The following is a 17,378-nucleotide window of genomic DNA, read 5'->3' on the forward strand; positions in this document are numbered from 1 at the left end:
GCTGTTTTCAAAACTATTTGGATAAAATTAGGCTGCTCTTTTGGTTCTTTGCGTATCTGTGGTTTCAAATGGGGCCTGGGGCCTTTGCCTAACGTCATTCATCTCCTCCCACGTCTCTTGCCTTTACTCTTAACTGCACTCAAGTCTTTTTAGTATAACATTCAATTGATTTGTGAGACATGCTAGAGGCATAATAAAAGAATGCTAAAAGATCAGTGCAGCAGGGGCAGAGATATTCAGATTTTAGGCACTATTTTGGCTTCATCATATGGCTCAAGCTCCAAAATACATTGGATCCTATATTTTCAATGCTGCATCTCTATGTCAGTGCCTCACCTTTTGGAAAAAGCTCACATCTTCCAAACGCCATGTAGTTTGACCCTGATGACATCTCCATGGTCGGTCTTAAGAGTTTGAAAAGCTACTTGAAGTAAAAAAATACATTAAACTAACTTTTCAAGACAAGGGAACGTGTCTTGATGTATAAAATTGGTGATGTGTCCCTTTAAGGAAGAAAATTAAAAAGCAAAGCCTTATCACAGTAAAAAGGATGAGTAAAGTACATGGCAGAATCCTTTTGTTGCAATAAGTCAAGTCCTGAATGTTTTGTTGTAATAAGTAGAGTACTGATGTTTGTCCCCAGTATGGATGGGCCTACATTAAGATGTGTTTTGGACATGAATTCTTTATTCAGATGTATATGTTTTTGGCAGTTTTGAATTTGTTTTGTGTCATAAATGCAGTTTAACAATCAGTTTTAACACTCCGCATTTACATGTGAGTTAAGAAGGTAGTATTTCTGTCTAAGACAAAATTACACACACACACACACACACACACACACACTGGCATAGGCACACACATGAGCAAGCACAGTCTCAAACTCAAACACACACACACACACACACACACACACTATAAAGAGGAGAATAAATAGGTGTGACAGACATGACAGCTATTTAGTGAAGAAATTAGGCCAATGTACTTTGTTTTGTTTAATGCTAACAAACACTGCAGAAACACACACACACTTATGTTGCCACCCTGCTATCCAGCTGAGTGTTTTCCTCCTAACGTTCCCTCACCAAATTCATCATTTTGACTTCTCACTCGGCGCCTCTCCCTTGTTCGCTTACCGTTTCTCTTACCTGCCGTGGTTAGGTCGATAAGCCCCAGAAAGTGCATCAGTTTGAGGGAGCTACAGACCACCAGGAGGATGCCCACAGTCTGCAGCCCCTCCACCTCCCACTTGTCTTGAAAGAACAGATGCATCCTCTCCCCCCTCTCTGTTTCTGTCAATAAAAATCTTTCTCTCGCCCCGGGGCAAACTCTTCCCCCCCTCAGCTCCAACCAGGAATGCACCGTCTTCGCCTCGTCAATCTCTCCTCTCAGTCTCCCTCTATATGCCGGTATTCCTCCATCCTAACTCTGCACAGCTCCCCGCCCGCTTTCTTCACTGAAGGTAGATTGTTATTCTCCTCGTTTCTTCATCGAGAACAGTAAGTGCGTGGCAGCAGGACTGTCGGCTTGCTGCTCCACCCCCGCCGCCTCTGAGGCTGTCAAAGGTTGTTTAAGTTCCAGGTGAAGTTCGGACAATTCACTGTGTTCGTCCTGGCAGGTTGGTGACAATTGTTTTCGGACTCTCTCTGCTTTTCCAGCAACTGACTCTCAAACTCTGTCTACTCGGTGTCTGTCCTCCCTCTCTTTCTCGCCTTACCGTCACTCTCCTCCTGCTGTGTCCCTCCCCATGTTTAATTGGGTCAGTGATGGGACCGAGTGACGGGGAGGGTAGAGGAGGGGGAGGAGAAAAGGAGGGAGGGAAAAGGATAGACAAGTACTACTTGTAGGTTAAGAGGGGAAACAGAAAGAGGGGACACACAAAAGACTGATGAAAAGAATAAATTGGAAGATGAGACGGAAATAGGAGGGGCAGAGTGGAGTGGGTAAAAGGAGAAAATAAAAGCAACCACGGTAAAGCAAGGACTGAATCCAAAAACAAATGCATTTAAAGGAGACAAAATAAAGGACAAATCAGGAAAAGAAGAGGCAGAAAGAGTCTGAGGGAAGAGGGAGGAGGGAGGAGGGAGGTGACAGCGAGGCGATGAATCTGACCCAGCAGCTACTGTGGACAACCTCACAGATGTGGCAATCTCCCCTGAGTGTAAAGTCAACACACGTGCACAGTCAATAACAGCCTGGAGTTGAAATCTGGCTATAACATGCATTGCATATGCAATCCTGCACAGAGGGAAATATTTCAGTTGGGATGGGATATACTGATGTCACATCTGGCACACTGACATCCAACCACTGTCAGACATAACCTCTGAAGAACTGGAACAGAAAAACTAAAAAAGGACTTAAAAAAACAATCATGGGGATGCATTTTGATTGGCATATAGATTTTTCTAGACTGGATACCTCAGGGGGTCATATGTATGACTGATTTAGGGCTTTTAGCCTTTCAAGTCAGGGCAGCAGAAAACAAAGATGGCATTTCAGTTAATCAGGCAAGATATAGGCAGCACCTACTGAAACACATTGTTAAAGTTGGCTGTGATGAAGGAAATTATCATTTTAAATAGAAGTTGGGATGCACTGATATGACATGACTGCGTCAACCTCAAACCTGCTTTATGACTGTGATCTGGAATTACAGTGTCTTTTTCAATTTCATTATGTATTATTTTAAAAATCAGTGTATCTATTGTCAGTTTCAATCAAGAGTCATTACGTCACAGCAGGCTGCAGACTGTGCTTTTAATCCCACAGTAGCCCGTGACTTTATATTACCTTCAAGGGGTTATCTACAAAGTGCCTTAATTAAAGATGCTTTCTTTCTAATGGCCAGCAGGGGGCAACTCCATGCTGACTACACGTTTATAGTCTCAATCATAAACATCACAAGTCTTCTTCAATACAGCATAATGTTTATTTTGTAAATTACAGTCCCATTTAGACTACAATAGATGATAAAGGGTGTGCTTTAGGGCATAGCTACCTTGTGACTGACAAGCCGTTACCACAGCGGTTACATAGGTTTCTTAAACAGAACCGCCCCTCTCCTCTACAGCTCCACCCTCTCATCCAAATATGGTCACTTTTGGCTCCAAAAACAAAACAAGAAACAAGATGGTGACAGACAAAATGCCAAATTTGAAGCTTCACAATGAGAGTACACAAACCAATTGGTGACGTCACAGTGACAACATCCACTTCTTTTATACAGTCGATTACCTTACATGAAAGGGTTTCAAATAAGTTCCTTGCAGTGAGGTACAAAGATTTTTAAATTTGGCAAAGAGAATACTGGCAGCTGATCAGTTCTTAGATCTGGCAGATACTTTGATTTGAGGGACGTGATATGCAAAAAGTCCTCCATATCAAACCGGAAAACAGATTCTCCAAAAACGATACATGTAAGCAGGACGACATCATTGTAGTCTGTGCCATCCCCAACGATTAGGCGATGAATCCAAAAGAATACTGAATACTTTTCTGATCTAACACCACTATGGCTGGGGTTTCGTTATTTTTAGGCACAAAAATGATTTGGTTAGCATTAGGGACAGGTTCTGATTATTAGGGACATTTTGGTTCTGATGCATTAATTAGTTAAGGTTAGGTTTGGCTCCTGGTTGAAGGACAGCTGAAGGAAATGGGAGTAGAATGGACGGAGAACAATAGTCTTGTGAGTCACAGTCCAACCTTTTGTTAAGCCATCCAACCATCCCCGATGTCCTCTCTCTGCGGACCTTGTGGCTATAAAAACAACTTAATTTTCCTCCTTTTCCTCAACAGACAGGAGTCAAATTAACTACAGGTGCTGAAGGACGTTGTCAATAAATCAAAAATTTTGTTGTAAATTCGATTAATTTCCATTTTTGTTCATGTGGTTGGGTGTACAAACATAAGTTTGACAGTTTGATTTTTAACAAACTGGCTTAACCGGCATTTGTCATCACGACACATTTTGGCAAATTAAAAAATAGCCTATCAGCAATATGTGCCGACAGTGTCACAGTGCTAAATTAATCTTGTATTGCATAAGTTAAAGCCAGTATGACAATGTTATTAACATAATGATGTGTTTGTAAGTGACTAATGGAGTCACTAGAGTCTGACAGGATTTGCGCAGTAGGGCTGGTAACATGAAGGAGATAAAATTTCAGTAGAGGTGGGCGAGGAGAATATGCAAATGCCGCACATTGTGATTGTTTACTAGAAAGTTGATGTGTTTTTTAAGGGTGATGAGATGAGACAAGGAGGCTCTGTCAAGCTTGTTTTAAACAGCCTGTTCAAGGTGGGAATGTTACACCATTATTCAGACTCGCCACTCTGTATAAAACGTACAAATACGCGATGGGGAGTATTGTTGTTCTGCCATTAAGCCAGCAGCACAGGTAGTAACGGAGCAGAGTCTCATTATGTTCCACTCAGAAGTCGCTGCCCAGTCAAGTGACACCTAGTGGCAAAATTCAGTGAACCGGTCTGGTCTGAAAATGTTTACACTAACCTAGCACTTGCTGAAATGTCTGATGCTTTTGTTCTTCCTGTGAGGACAGTCTCTGAAATTGGTGTTGGAGGATAATAAGTGAGATCAGTGCATCCTTAAATAAGAAATGGCTAGACTTCAACAAAAGTGGAAAGTGACACCCATTGGCTTCAAAGTGCTCCATCACTTTCATCCTCCACTCCATGTTCAATAATACCCTCTGTCATCAAAACTGGAAGTGAACGCTCTACAGGAAACTGACAGGGGAGACAAGGGAATGTGTAATCCCTAGCGCTTTAGAAGCTTAATCTTTATATTTTACATAGGATAAAAATATACATGCATGTATCTGTCTGCGGCTGCAAGCAGGTCGGCTCAACGCTAGACAGAGAGAAACCAGGAGATGGAGATAAGTGTAAAGGGGAAGCTGTGGAAGAGAGAGGTTTATGAAGGGCTTGATCTGTCTGTGTGATTAATGATTCTCAAAGTCAAAATGAGACCCAGAGCCACAGTGTAGCGGCTGAGCCTCGAGGAGCGCACATCGTAGCCTTGTGGGACTGAACAACCTACACTTAATCAGAGTCAGACTGGTGCTCTTTGGCAAACATAATGACAACTAGCAATGATTTCAACTTCATGTTCAAAGTCAGAAACTGGGCTCATGGACGCTCTAAGTGTGCAACCATCAATCACTGTCATGTAAAGTGAGAGAGTCAACTGTGGAAGTCGAGTGCTTCAAGTACAATAAGGGATATCTTAGGGCTTCTAGGATCAGTCATTACAAAAGGCTCTTTACAATCGCATAAACTGAAATGACTAAAAAGAACATAATGAAAAATGGTCATTAAATCTGAATTACTTCACAACTTGTCATCTACGTAGAGTTATCATCTACATAAAGCATTATATCACCCTATATTTTGCATGCACTGACGGGCACGGTTAATTAAACGGGCAACATAAATTCCTAGATACAGTGACATATTCAGGACAGTAAATACTCAAACACATTCTGCAGTCAGAGAGTCAAATAAACGATGAAAGTATGAGAGATTAAGGCTGGCCGCGCCCATCTGTCATTATTTCTTACACAAAGCATCTGTATCTGTCATATACAGAGACAGAAATGTCAGATCACATATTGCAAATAAACAAAAAAACATTCCCCTTTCACTTTAACTCAGACTTGAAGGCTGTGATTCCAGGAATATTGTAAAGCACTGACCTTTGAACTGTGGTTGTGGTTGCTTCTAATAATGGTAACAGATTTCACTGCTGCACTGATGTAACCTTCTATGCATTGATTTGGTGACTTGCAGGTCAAAAGATGTCTAGACGTCTAGGTTACTGTAATACCACAGTGGGCTAAATTTGTTTGAAAAGTGAGCTTTTTAAACATCTAGATTACATACATGTAGCTGTTGTTTCAGCCCGATTTAATGACTATATGTCAGGTTGAATATAGGAGCTACTTCAAACTGAAATATCGACATGCTTCTACATAAAAGTCTACAGCAAAGCTAGCAGCTCTGTTACACTGTACTTAGGTGCAACAGGTTGCTTTGAGCTACATGCTAATTGTTGCATGCCAATGTCCTCACAATAACAATGCTAACATGCTGATGGTAATTAGGTGCTATAATTGTTAGCATGCTGACTTTTGCTAACTAGCATTAAACTCATAGTCTAGCAGACGCTGATGGTGATGTCATTTTGATTTTTAGGTTTTTGGTCACAAGTTTTGACCTAATGGCATAACACAAAAAGCTAAATGGGCGCCAAAGTATTCATCCTGAAGGGAACATGAAATTTCATGGCAGTCCATCCCATAAATTTGGAGACATTTCATGTCCAGTAGCAAATGACCAACAAGACAAACTGACAGACCAACACTGCTATCCCCGAAATAGTGTGATCTCCTCCTATTTACCATATTTTGCCACTTGGGCAGAACCCCAGGCATCACTAAAATGATGCAGAAGGGCAAACTACTTGGTTATGGTTAAGAAAAGATCGTAGATGTCACTTAAAAACATCCAGCTTTGAGAGGCTCAAACATCGCAATCAGTGCTGTTGTTTGTTGGTCACAAACACCAGCCTCCATGCTCAAGTCCAGTGTTGGTTGGACCAAAGCACCATCCCTCCCACTCAAAGTAAGAAGTTTTTCATGTTTTTAAAACCAAGTCTGTTGCTCTGAACACCCAATAATAAGGCGGATGGTTTACTTTGGAATTGGTAGAAAGCCCGGTGTGTCTCACACAGACATCAGGGACACTACCCATGCATTGTATTTTCATGCCGGGGGAGTGAGACCAGACTGCCTTGAGCCATGCTGTAAATATGATAAAAAATCAACCAAATTTATTGTCCATGTTTTTTGAATTAATAATCACCAAATGAAATCTGTAACACTGCAAGTTTTCTCTTGATACAAAAGTTAAACAAGTTCATAACTGCAAACACTTGCACACATGAAGCACTTCACATGACAGCTGTCACTTCAGTGGTAATCAGAGATGAGCTCCGTGGAGAAGCCGTGTCCAACTGAGCAAGAAAGTGTTGCTCCATTTGCTTTGAAAGGGAGAGTGCCTGTGATATAATTAGCAGGCCAGTGGTGAGCCTGTGCAGTTTCCAGAAAAGTTCCTCAGACATTTCTTCTTCCACCTTGACTCATCACCTCATAAGGGCAGTGAGGTTCCTTTAGGGCAAGAAATCACAGATAAACTAGGGGAGCTTATTTTGGAAGCTGTTTTCAGCAGGTGTATATGAGTAAGCAACACCTGTAATCCATCCCAGGGATGTCATGAGCTTCATATAATGATGGACATGCATTTGCCTGAATGCTTATTTACGATAGATGTTGACAATTTCACTCTCTCTCTCTCTCTCTCACTCACACACACACACACACACACACACACACACAGAGAGAGATTGTAATATAATGTTGGTTTAATCAGTCTTAGTTGATTAGTCTCTATGAGACATATTTTGCCTGGGGCCAGACACACAGAGTAATTGAAATACCTCCATATTTAGATGTCTACCTGGGCAATTATTCCTCTCAAAACTGATTAAAATGTCCAGGAGAGAGGGGATTTGTGTGTGTGTGTGTGTGTGTGTGTGTGTGTGTGAGTGAGAGAGAGAGAGAGAACATGTGCAGCGAAGGAGACACAGAGGAGGTCATTGACAAATGGTGCTCAAAATTGGCTAGTGTGTTTCCAATTAGATAAGTGAAAAAAGAGAGCCATTTGCATAGATCATTAGCTTTTAAGGATATTTTTAATACCACAGTGTGGGACAAAAACAGATTCATTCTACTGAGACTGTGTCCTTTCAGCATAAACTACAGAGAGCCGCTAATGAACGGTTTTCTTTAGAAAGTGCACACAATCAGGTGAGACAAGAAAAGGATCAGAGAGGGTTACTCTTTTGAGGAAACAAGACAAAACGGATTATTTTCTAAGCACTAAACTGAGAATTAGAAGAATAGTTAAATTTAGATTTCTTATTATAGGGATATACTGCAGTTGTCTATATGGCCATGTGTCTTGTGATAGTTGATGGAGAGAAAACAAATTCATGTGGTGAATGGGAAATATTTGAAGGGGTGAATGAGTGAAGCATTAGTCAAGGATGCGTAAATTTTGTTGATTTTTTTAACTGCAAAAAATAAGCGAAGCATAATGAATCAATTTTTCTTTCAGTAAATTTCAAATTAATCTTTTTCTAATTATGATTTTATAAACATTTTTTTCAGTTTCTCAGCTGTTAGACTGGATAAATTTCTTAAATATCCCCCGCAGGTGGTTGTTAACACTCTGCTACATAAATCTTTTGCTAAACGCTGAGGCTGAAACACTAAGCTTTCAACCTCTGACCTTCCCAAACATATTGCGGCAATTAACTTTCACACCTGAAGAGGGCAGTGCAAGGTAAGACATTTGGTTAGCAACCCTATATTCATCAGTACTGTTCCTCTCCAGCTTTTGTCTCTCATTCTCTTTGTTGTTGTTCATTTACATTCTGCTCCAGAGTCCAGACAAATAGTGGGAGGGTAATGAAAGATCACAAGCCATTAACAATCGCCATTAATGAAACACAGTCATGCATATATTCAGACAACACTAAAAGGGAAAGTTACTCACGTTTGCCACTATGACAACGTGTCAGATCAAAACAAAAGTGGACTGAACAACATTAAAGCTGCATTTGTGCTTTTTTTAAATGCATGCTGTGTTTTGAGTGGTGTAAAGCGGTCCATCTAAATTGGATTTGCATCGTTCGCAACAATGCTCTAAACTTATTTCCATCAAATCATAAACACTCTGCTCTGCTGCTTCCTGCCAGGAGCCAAATCAGGTAAACATCCTGAACGGGTCGATACTACAGAAAACAAAACTAAACAACACAAAAACAACTTTGTAGCAGCTAAAAGGGTTTGTATCTCAGCGCTGTGAAGGTTTGGTTTATAGCATTTGAAAGATTTTTCTTTCTAAAAAGACGGCTACAACAAATCTTCAAGAGAAATTATAATGTCACAGCAACAGAGCAAACAAACTAACACAATTTCCAGCCAGACGAGAGGACAAAAGACAGTGAAACAATGAACTTAGAGTCAAACTCAACCAGCTGGCGACAGCCTGCAGGAAAGTTATCCCAACAATTACTGGGATCCAGCCATGAGTGAAGATCAAATTGGCACTTAAATCAATGGCACACTGACAGCAGCCTGTTGCCTTCCCATGTTGTTGTAAAACAGAATGAATAATAGCCACTGTCTGCCCAACATAAATGTTTTATCCTGGTGATTCCTGCTGCAAGGTGTACACTCCTTTGCTAATACTGCATGTGGGTGTGACAGAGAGAGAGTTAGCCAGGAACAACTGCACTTTTCTCATTTATTCATTCATCACTTTGAGTGAGTGACTGGTAACTTCAGTGTGGGTGAAAACTGGGGAAAAATTAGTTATTAGTCAAGTTATTTTAGGATTAATTTAGAAAACCTTCTCAACCTACAAAGCAAAACCACAATGTTTTGTTTGAGCTTGCTTGTTAAATCTCTATGAGTGCTGTTGCATGTACATGAATAAGCTGTTTATGAGGCTTATTTCGGTTGTGATCATATTTGTGATATGGTGTTAACATGAGCGCAGAGAAACCGGGTTATTCATATTTGGGCACACACATCCCAGTTTCTTTCTGAGTACTCCAGCTAGCATATTAGGGTTTCTCAAAAACTGAATAAGGTATTTATATGCTCAAACACAAAAATACTCCAAAAACCTGATCATAAATGAGTTATCCGTGTCCATGTAAACGCACTCTATATGTCTACACAGTTACACTGTGCATACATTGTTCATTATGACTACTGGCTCTTAGAAACTCTAGAGCATCCTTATTTTTATCAATAGGTCAAATACCTTAGTGTAAACGGCAGAGCTGAATGTAAGAACAGAGGATCGGCAGTGTAGCGGCCTTGATCTCCACAAGCAATCAATAAACAAGGATAAACTTTCCCTTCAACCTCAAAGCTGCAAACAAACATTGCATTTAAAGCAAAAAGACTGTAGAGACGTTATGACTGGTAACAGTAACAGATTCAAGAGAAAAAAAGAGCTAAATAAGCAAATGTTTTGTTGTAGTTGTACTCCTTCAGTGACAGTTGGCAATGCTATTAACAAAAGTACATAAAAAGTACTAATAAACACTTTCTTACATGACATGCTCCTTCAGGCTAATACATATGCAAAGATGCATGTTTTTTCTTTATGTCAACTTGTATTATATTATTACAACCTTTTGCAATAATATTGTACCAGTACATCTGGTTTACAATTACATAATGTCTGTAAAATGTAAAGAGCAATGCATTATTGGTAATCCCTAATTTCTAAGGGAACTCTCTGCAATATTCAGATTATTAATACTGTATAGCTGCAAACAACTTGTAATGGAAAGATACAGTAATGACATCCTGAGCAGAGAATGAAGTCAAGCTCCCTCTTTGTCTGTTGGAATCCGAGCTTCTCTGTTTTTTGTTGTTTAAGACGGTCTGGCTGCACGTGGATGTTAGTGCATGTAAATCCCTGTGTGTAAATCCCACGGGCTAGCTTATCACCACCACTCTGCACTACATTCATAAGGCCCTTTCGCTTATATCGACATGGTTTTGATGTTTGGGAAGGGCACCCTGGGCCTTACCACTAAATCTTTACCATAGGTCACCACCACATGTGACTTATGTGAGCTACTTTATTTAGTTGCTTCTTAGAAAAATGCTCTGAGTAATTTAAGTTAGCCTTTTATTGTGGAACGCAAACAACAGAGTAATGCACTACTGTGACAGTATGATATATAACAAAATTACCGTATTGGTTCACGCTGCTTCAGGCCTAAGTGTTTACATCCAACTATCGATCGTACTTCACTGCAAACCATGTTAGCCATTAGCTGCATCCCTCAGTTGGTTAGCACAAACGTTGGCGCAGCTGTTAAGAGCGAATATTTGTGAGTTGCAAAATGCTACAAAATGCACTCTGGCTGCCGAATGAGGCAAGAGTACTGCTGCGTAAATATTCGCATGGCGTTTGGTGTACACACACCAATAGCACTGTTAGCTGCTCGTCACAGGCTCAGACACCCCCATGTTGAGAGCTGTGTATAGACAATCTATGAACCATAGATACCTTCTGAATTCACAGAGCTCCTTTAGTAAATAGCCTGAAAATATCTTTAAAACCATCATACCCACAGATATTTAAACCCATTTTGTGCTTTTCTTGGGAATATTGCTGCTTTGATCACACTAAACACAGAATATTTTGTGTAATATTACTTAGGCTTGTGCCTGCACATTGCTGGAGCATTTTACACAAGTGCGACATTACAAACTGGAATGATAATGTATGAAGCTGCATACAGGAAAAGGTCTTCAGACACAATGCTAAGCTGTGTTGATGCAAATCTTTCAAACTCTAATAAGTTAGCAAGGGATATTTTTCAAGGACAAGTCTGTGTGTGTGTGTGTGTGTGTGTGTATTCATTAGTTTATTCTCAATGTTATCATCTCTCTGCAGACGTGTGTCAGAAGAAGAGCAGTAGAACATCAACAACTTCTGTTCTTTTACCCACAGAGCACCTGCTATACAAATACAGTCTCTCATTCACACACGCACACACACACACATACATACACTACTACTACTACTATAATCAAATCGAGGGAAGGAGAGTCAGAGCGAAAAAGAAGACAGACAGCGACAGTCGAGGGGGGAGAGCAGCAACTGGAGAGAGAGAGAGGGATGGTGGATGGAGGACAGAGAGAGTTGTGTATTAAATATCCCGTCTGATCCTCCTGTGTCCCAGGCTCTCATCTTCTAGCTGGCTAACCATCAGAGGGGTAGAAAGAGAAAGAGCCTCAGACAAGGACAACAAGGACAGTCTCCTCCACACTTACTGCAGTTTTATTTCTGTTTATTAAGTTCGCCACAACCAGGATACTTGTTGTCCAAACCACTGATAAAAGCTGAAGTAGCTACGCTCCTGCCGTTGTCTTAACTTATCCCAACAGAGTATCCTGACTCCCTTGGCTGGCACTTGAAAACCTTGAACAATTCATTTTTATGCAAATCTGAAGCTTCAGATGACTTTTCTTTTGGTTTGAGGCTGAGGCATTACTATAAGTGACGGAGACAGAATGTCATCTGGTTTGACAGCTATAATGTCCTCAGACCCCTCTCTCTGTCTCTCTCTCTCTCTCTCACACACACACACACACACACACACACACACACGCACGCACACAACATTTTCCATTAGCGTACCTACCTATTGAAGGGCAATTACAATCAGAGTAGATGGACGTGACTCTGTGAGTGTGTGTGTGTGCGTGATCTTGGACACAAATGGGTCCTCTGCTGACCGCTAAGCAATTTACCCCCACTTATCCCTCTCCCTCATACCCTCTCATCCACACACACACACACACATTGCTGATCATAGCCAAATAACCTTTTAAGCAGGAAAAATGATTTGCTGAGACTTTATTGTATACAGCAAAAAGATGGATGATGATGATGGAGCTAAAACTATGGGCTTGTGATCATCAAGACACACACACACACACACACACACACACACACAAACACACACACACACACACACAGGTCAACGTCCCATGCTAATCTATCATCATATTGTGCTGCTCTCAAATACGCTCTAAGTTTACATGATTATTATGGTGTAATGCTAAACAGCAAAGCATTCACAAACACATTTTCAAAAAGGCCATCTTTGTTTTCCATTTCAAGCAATTACTCATGAAGTAATGCCTTTATCAATTAATCAGCAGTATCTACGTTTACAAGAAGACTTTAGAAAGGAAGAAACAGAAGTACAAGCAAGACTATACTCAAGCCGGTGGCTCTGGGAGGTCATTTAGGCAGTAGTGCTTTGAGCAAAATGCTAACACACTGACATTTTGCATGTATAATGCTGACCATGTGTTAGGGTGTTAACATGCTGACATTTGCGAAAAAGTGCTTAATACAAATACTGTTGAGCTGTTGGAAAAGCCACGTTGCAGGTATGTTGATAATAAACAAAAGTATTAGAGGAATAAAAACACTGATCTGATGATAATGGGGAGACAGTGAAAGGAAACTCAAGGTGGCCTTTCAAGAAAAGACAGAGAATCACCAAAGTCATCAAGATTCATCCTCTAGAGAGCATGGATGTCTGTACAAAGTTTGTGCAGTCCAAGCACAGATTAATGCAGTATAATTTGAGACATTTCACTTAATACAGGAAAATGTGACATTCTGGTGGCATTAGAGGAAAAGTCAGCGAATCACCAAAGTCTTAAGAATTAATCCTCTGTGGACCAAAATACATGTAATAAGTTTGGCAAGCAATCAGTTATCAAGATATTTCAGTCAGGACCAAAGTGGCGGATGAACAACGAGCACTGCCAACCATAGAGACATGCCACTAGCATGGCTAAAAAACATGTTCCTTGAGAGAAAATCAAGTTCTTTCACAAATAATTTTTGTATACGGCAATAACTTGATTCATCAAAGCTGTCTATGCTCTACAGGACACAGCTGACAGGTGGAGTGCTGACTGCAATGTCTCATCATGTCAAACAACTGCAAAGACAAAGTGAGACAAGGTAAATTTGTTTTATTATAAATTAGTTGTTTGTTTTTTTTGCCTGGGTCCAGACCTTTGAATCTGCCCACTTCACCAAGTTTGACCGGACTGATTTGACTGCATCGTGACATGAAAATGCTGTTTCTCATAATAAAGAACAACCAATGAGCACCGTGCGGAGACTCGATCAGCTGATCAGCACCACAGGCGGGAGGAGTGCCAAGTAGTTGTCAAGGGGTGTGCCAGAGCCACTGAGAAGAATGGCGAGCGCTGTAGGCTAAGAAGACACTGCTACTGAGGCTGCTCTAAATCAACATGTCCCCAAAATATTGCTTGACATCGTAGTTTGTTTTACTTACCTCCACTCAACTCTTAATACCCCGGCGAAACAGGAATAGTGGCGTGGGTACACATCAGTGGGGACTTAAAATGACATTAGGTGCAGGCCAATAAATTGGTCTCTATTGAGAGATTAAGGAAAGTTGAGTCTCCCCCTCAGAAATTAGAGTAAACCCAATCTGACTTAAGATGGAAACAGAGTGCAACAAGTTGACAATTCTGTCTGATTTTAGGCAAATTTGTATATGTCTTTATTTAATCTGTGAAATAAAGAATCTCTAGCTAGACAAATTTAAAGAACATTTTGAACATACTAAGGTAAAATAGCGCAATTGAAGAACCTTCATCTTTAATATTCAGCATAAATCAATGCCCTCTTGCAATATCCTGGAGTCTAGATCCATATCTATCAATATCCCTATCCATTTTAAGTGTGGAACTGGGTAGTTCACACCCTTTGATAGGACACAAATGACATAACAAGACAAGCCATGGACTACAACCAACATGAAAAGTAAAAACAAGGTAGGCCAAAAGATATCTGACATTTCAAGAAGGAATTTCACGCATAAGACTTGGAGAAAATCTAGGTGGCAGGATCAAAAGCCCAGGCCCAGAAAAGAGTGAAATGGCGATCACTGGTGGACGCCCTATGCCCCTCAATGGCATAAAGAAGTCTAAGCTGAGTAAGTAAGTCACGTCCAGATCCTCGGATTTCTCTCTGAGTCTTCCACAGGACTCTAAAATGATCTAATTTCCGATGAGCTGATGTGAATCAGACAGAAGGAACAAAGTAAAACATCACTGTGGAGAGAAAAGGATTAGATTGTACAGGCTGGTTGGCTCAAATCCCGCTGCTAAATCAGGTATAAGTTAATATGAAGGCAAGGAGGGACATTAAAGTATCAAAGGCCTTTCAGAAGTGATGAAGCAGCATTGGAAGATGTCCCTGACATCCAGGACCTCATCAAGCCCAGTGCCAGCAATTTATACTGAAATCAAAGGCTGAAAGAGGCCGTGGTGCATGTGGCAAGATGCCATACCTTTCATGCTCGGGAGTGACCCTGCAGCACCTGCAGTTAAGCTTTTACGTAGTTCCTAATTAGTCATATATCCACTGAGAGACAGCAAGAACTACATCTCGGTGACAGGAACAGGTGGGAGAAAAATAAAATGTATATATTAATGAAAAAACACTCACGCAAAGATTTCTTTTGCATCTTGGGTGCATTAAAGTCGACAAATTATATCCAGAGAAAATGTTTTTACAACAACGAAACTGTGGAAGAATCCGCTGTGTTGTTAAAAACTCCTTTATTCAGGCACGCTGCCATCCAGCTCAGGCCAGAACATCCCATTGTACAACTCTTCCATTTCCACCTCATAAACCTCTAAAGAACACACTCCAGCCATTAGCCATTAGCTTTAAATCTATCGAAGCTTTGTAAACTTCCAGACCAGAGTGCACCTCACACATACTGTATGCATCGCTATCACACAGCTCTCTTTCCCTCGCTGCCTCATTTTCTTGAGAAAACACAAGAGTATGCACATGCTGTGTGCGTGTGTATGTGTGTGTTTAATCAGCGTAAGGTCAGCAATACAGCTCATTAAAGTAATGGGAGTCTCACAGTCTTTATTTTACTTGTCTCGCTCTGTCTCACCGGAAAATGACTCAGTGGGAGTCTGGCAAGAAGGAGACGAGAGGGCATTTCAGCCACAATTAATATTTTATCTGTCTTCCAAAACTGACCTTCCATGGGCGGAAGGTCAGCTTCACAAGACAGAGACACGTATTACGTGTATTAGCATTGCAAACTTCTTCATTTTTGTGTCATTTCTGTCATGCCAAAGTATGAAAAACCATTACTGACTGCAGTGAAGTCAACTCACATTAGTAGATCAATATCCTGAGAGAGAAGAAAATGAAAAACCCTGCAAAAAACTCTATTAAAGTAGAAAAGTCAAGAAGAACGCAAGAATCTGTGTCTAATGGAAGAGTAAAGCTGGTCTGGCAAATGATTAATATCAAAGGGGACAAATTTCAAATTAGTATGAGTGACGATGTGTCAGTTTTACACAGGAACACATGGCCAAAATCGATCAACTGACTAATCACACAGTGATATCACCAGTATATTGAAAATAGGGATGCATATATTTATAGCCATAACACTGGTAACAGCTAATATGTGCTTTGTTTACTGTCCTCAGCCTATACGCAAATAAGCTGACATCCACCGATGGTAGTTGCTGATGTTTTTCTGTTGTGTCACATCTATTGCACCGGCTAAAAAGCAGGGCTTGAGACTGAAGATGATAGAAAACAGGTTTGGGATGAACACGATGTTTTTGGGATGAAAGGACACCGTAAACTCACAATCGACCACTGTGTTCTTTTACTAAAAAAGCTACATTGTTAACAACGAAACTGCGTTGATATTGGCAGGAGGAGAGCAACATTACCTGTTAGCATAGGGTGGTCAGAGTAACTGCTCACAGAGGTTGTATTGCATCACATTTTGATGTATTTAAGCTCTACTCAGTAAAAATGCGTACTGTGGAAGTGTGAATTATAACGTTCTCATGATGTGTTCTAATGTTATCTTGTAAAGTGTAGTTTTTGGTGAGAAACTTGATTAAATGCAGCTATATTAAAGATAAATCTGTTGATGTTTTCACTGCAATATACAATAGATATTAGAGGGAATTATGGTACATATATATTCTAAAAAGGCTTCTGAAGTAGTTATTTTTATTGTAATTTTTTTAAACATGTTTTTTATTTGAAATAAGGTCATTTTTGTTGTTATTGACAGATAGTATAATGAAGGGTATAATGGCTTTAAAACACTTCAACAGGGGAATAAAAATAACAAACACGAAATAAACAATAACAACAAAACATCAGTGCGCCCCTGATTTAAAATATATGGGCTATAACTGACATATGTGAATTATATGTGAATATGTGAATTATATGTGAATACTTAGGAAGGCACGTGTATTATATGGAGTCTGCGTTGGTTACAAGCCATCTAGTGAGCGCATGATTCTGCAGATAGTCCAGATGGCAAAACCACTGTATTACTCAGACTAAGTTCCTCCATTAAAGAGAAAATTCATTAGCTTAAGTACCCACAGGGGAGTTGGCGCGCATGTACACATACACACACACTTAGTCCCACTGCCATTTTCCATACAGAATGGTCAAAATATAGTGAAGACTGACGCTCAGAGTGTAATGGGAATATAAATGGAGCCTCCTGTGTGTGTGTGTGTGTGTGTGTGTGTGTGTGTGTGTGTGTGTGTTTGCATGTGCAGAGCACTTCACCATAGGTTTCCTAGGGGAACTTTTTTGAGATGACAGAGCTGTTGGCACACCTT

At 40.4% G+C, this 17,378-nt stretch overlaps 1 protein-coding gene across 6 annotated transcripts in view; it reads right to left on the reverse strand.

Moving 5' to 3' along the window:
- LOC121954434 (A-type potassium channel modulatory protein KCNIP2) overlaps positions 1-17,378 on the reverse strand; it is a 115,334-nt gene that overhangs the window by 10,913 nt on the left and 87,043 nt on the right. Inside the window, exon 1 of one of the 6 annotated variants that reach the window (XM_088086486.1) lies at positions 1,149-1,952. The exons of 4 other annotated variants lie outside the window; for them this stretch is intronic. In XM_088086486.1, the coding sequence (XP_087942612.1) occupies positions 1,149-1,272 (124 nt within the window). In that variant the 5' untranslated portion in view covers positions 1,273-1,952. Of the gene's footprint in view, positions 1-1,136; positions 1,953-17,378 lie in introns of those variants that run through there. One more of the 6 variants, XM_088086485.1, reaches the window with a different exon arrangement.

This window comes from Plectropomus leopardus, chromosome 13 (genome assembly GCF_026936395.1).
Source record: "Plectropomus leopardus strain MGB_pleo_1.0 chromosome 13, ASM2693639v1, whole genome shotgun sequence".
Classification (NCBI taxonomy): domain Eukaryota; kingdom Metazoa; phylum Chordata; class Actinopteri; order Perciformes; family Serranidae; genus Plectropomus; species Plectropomus leopardus.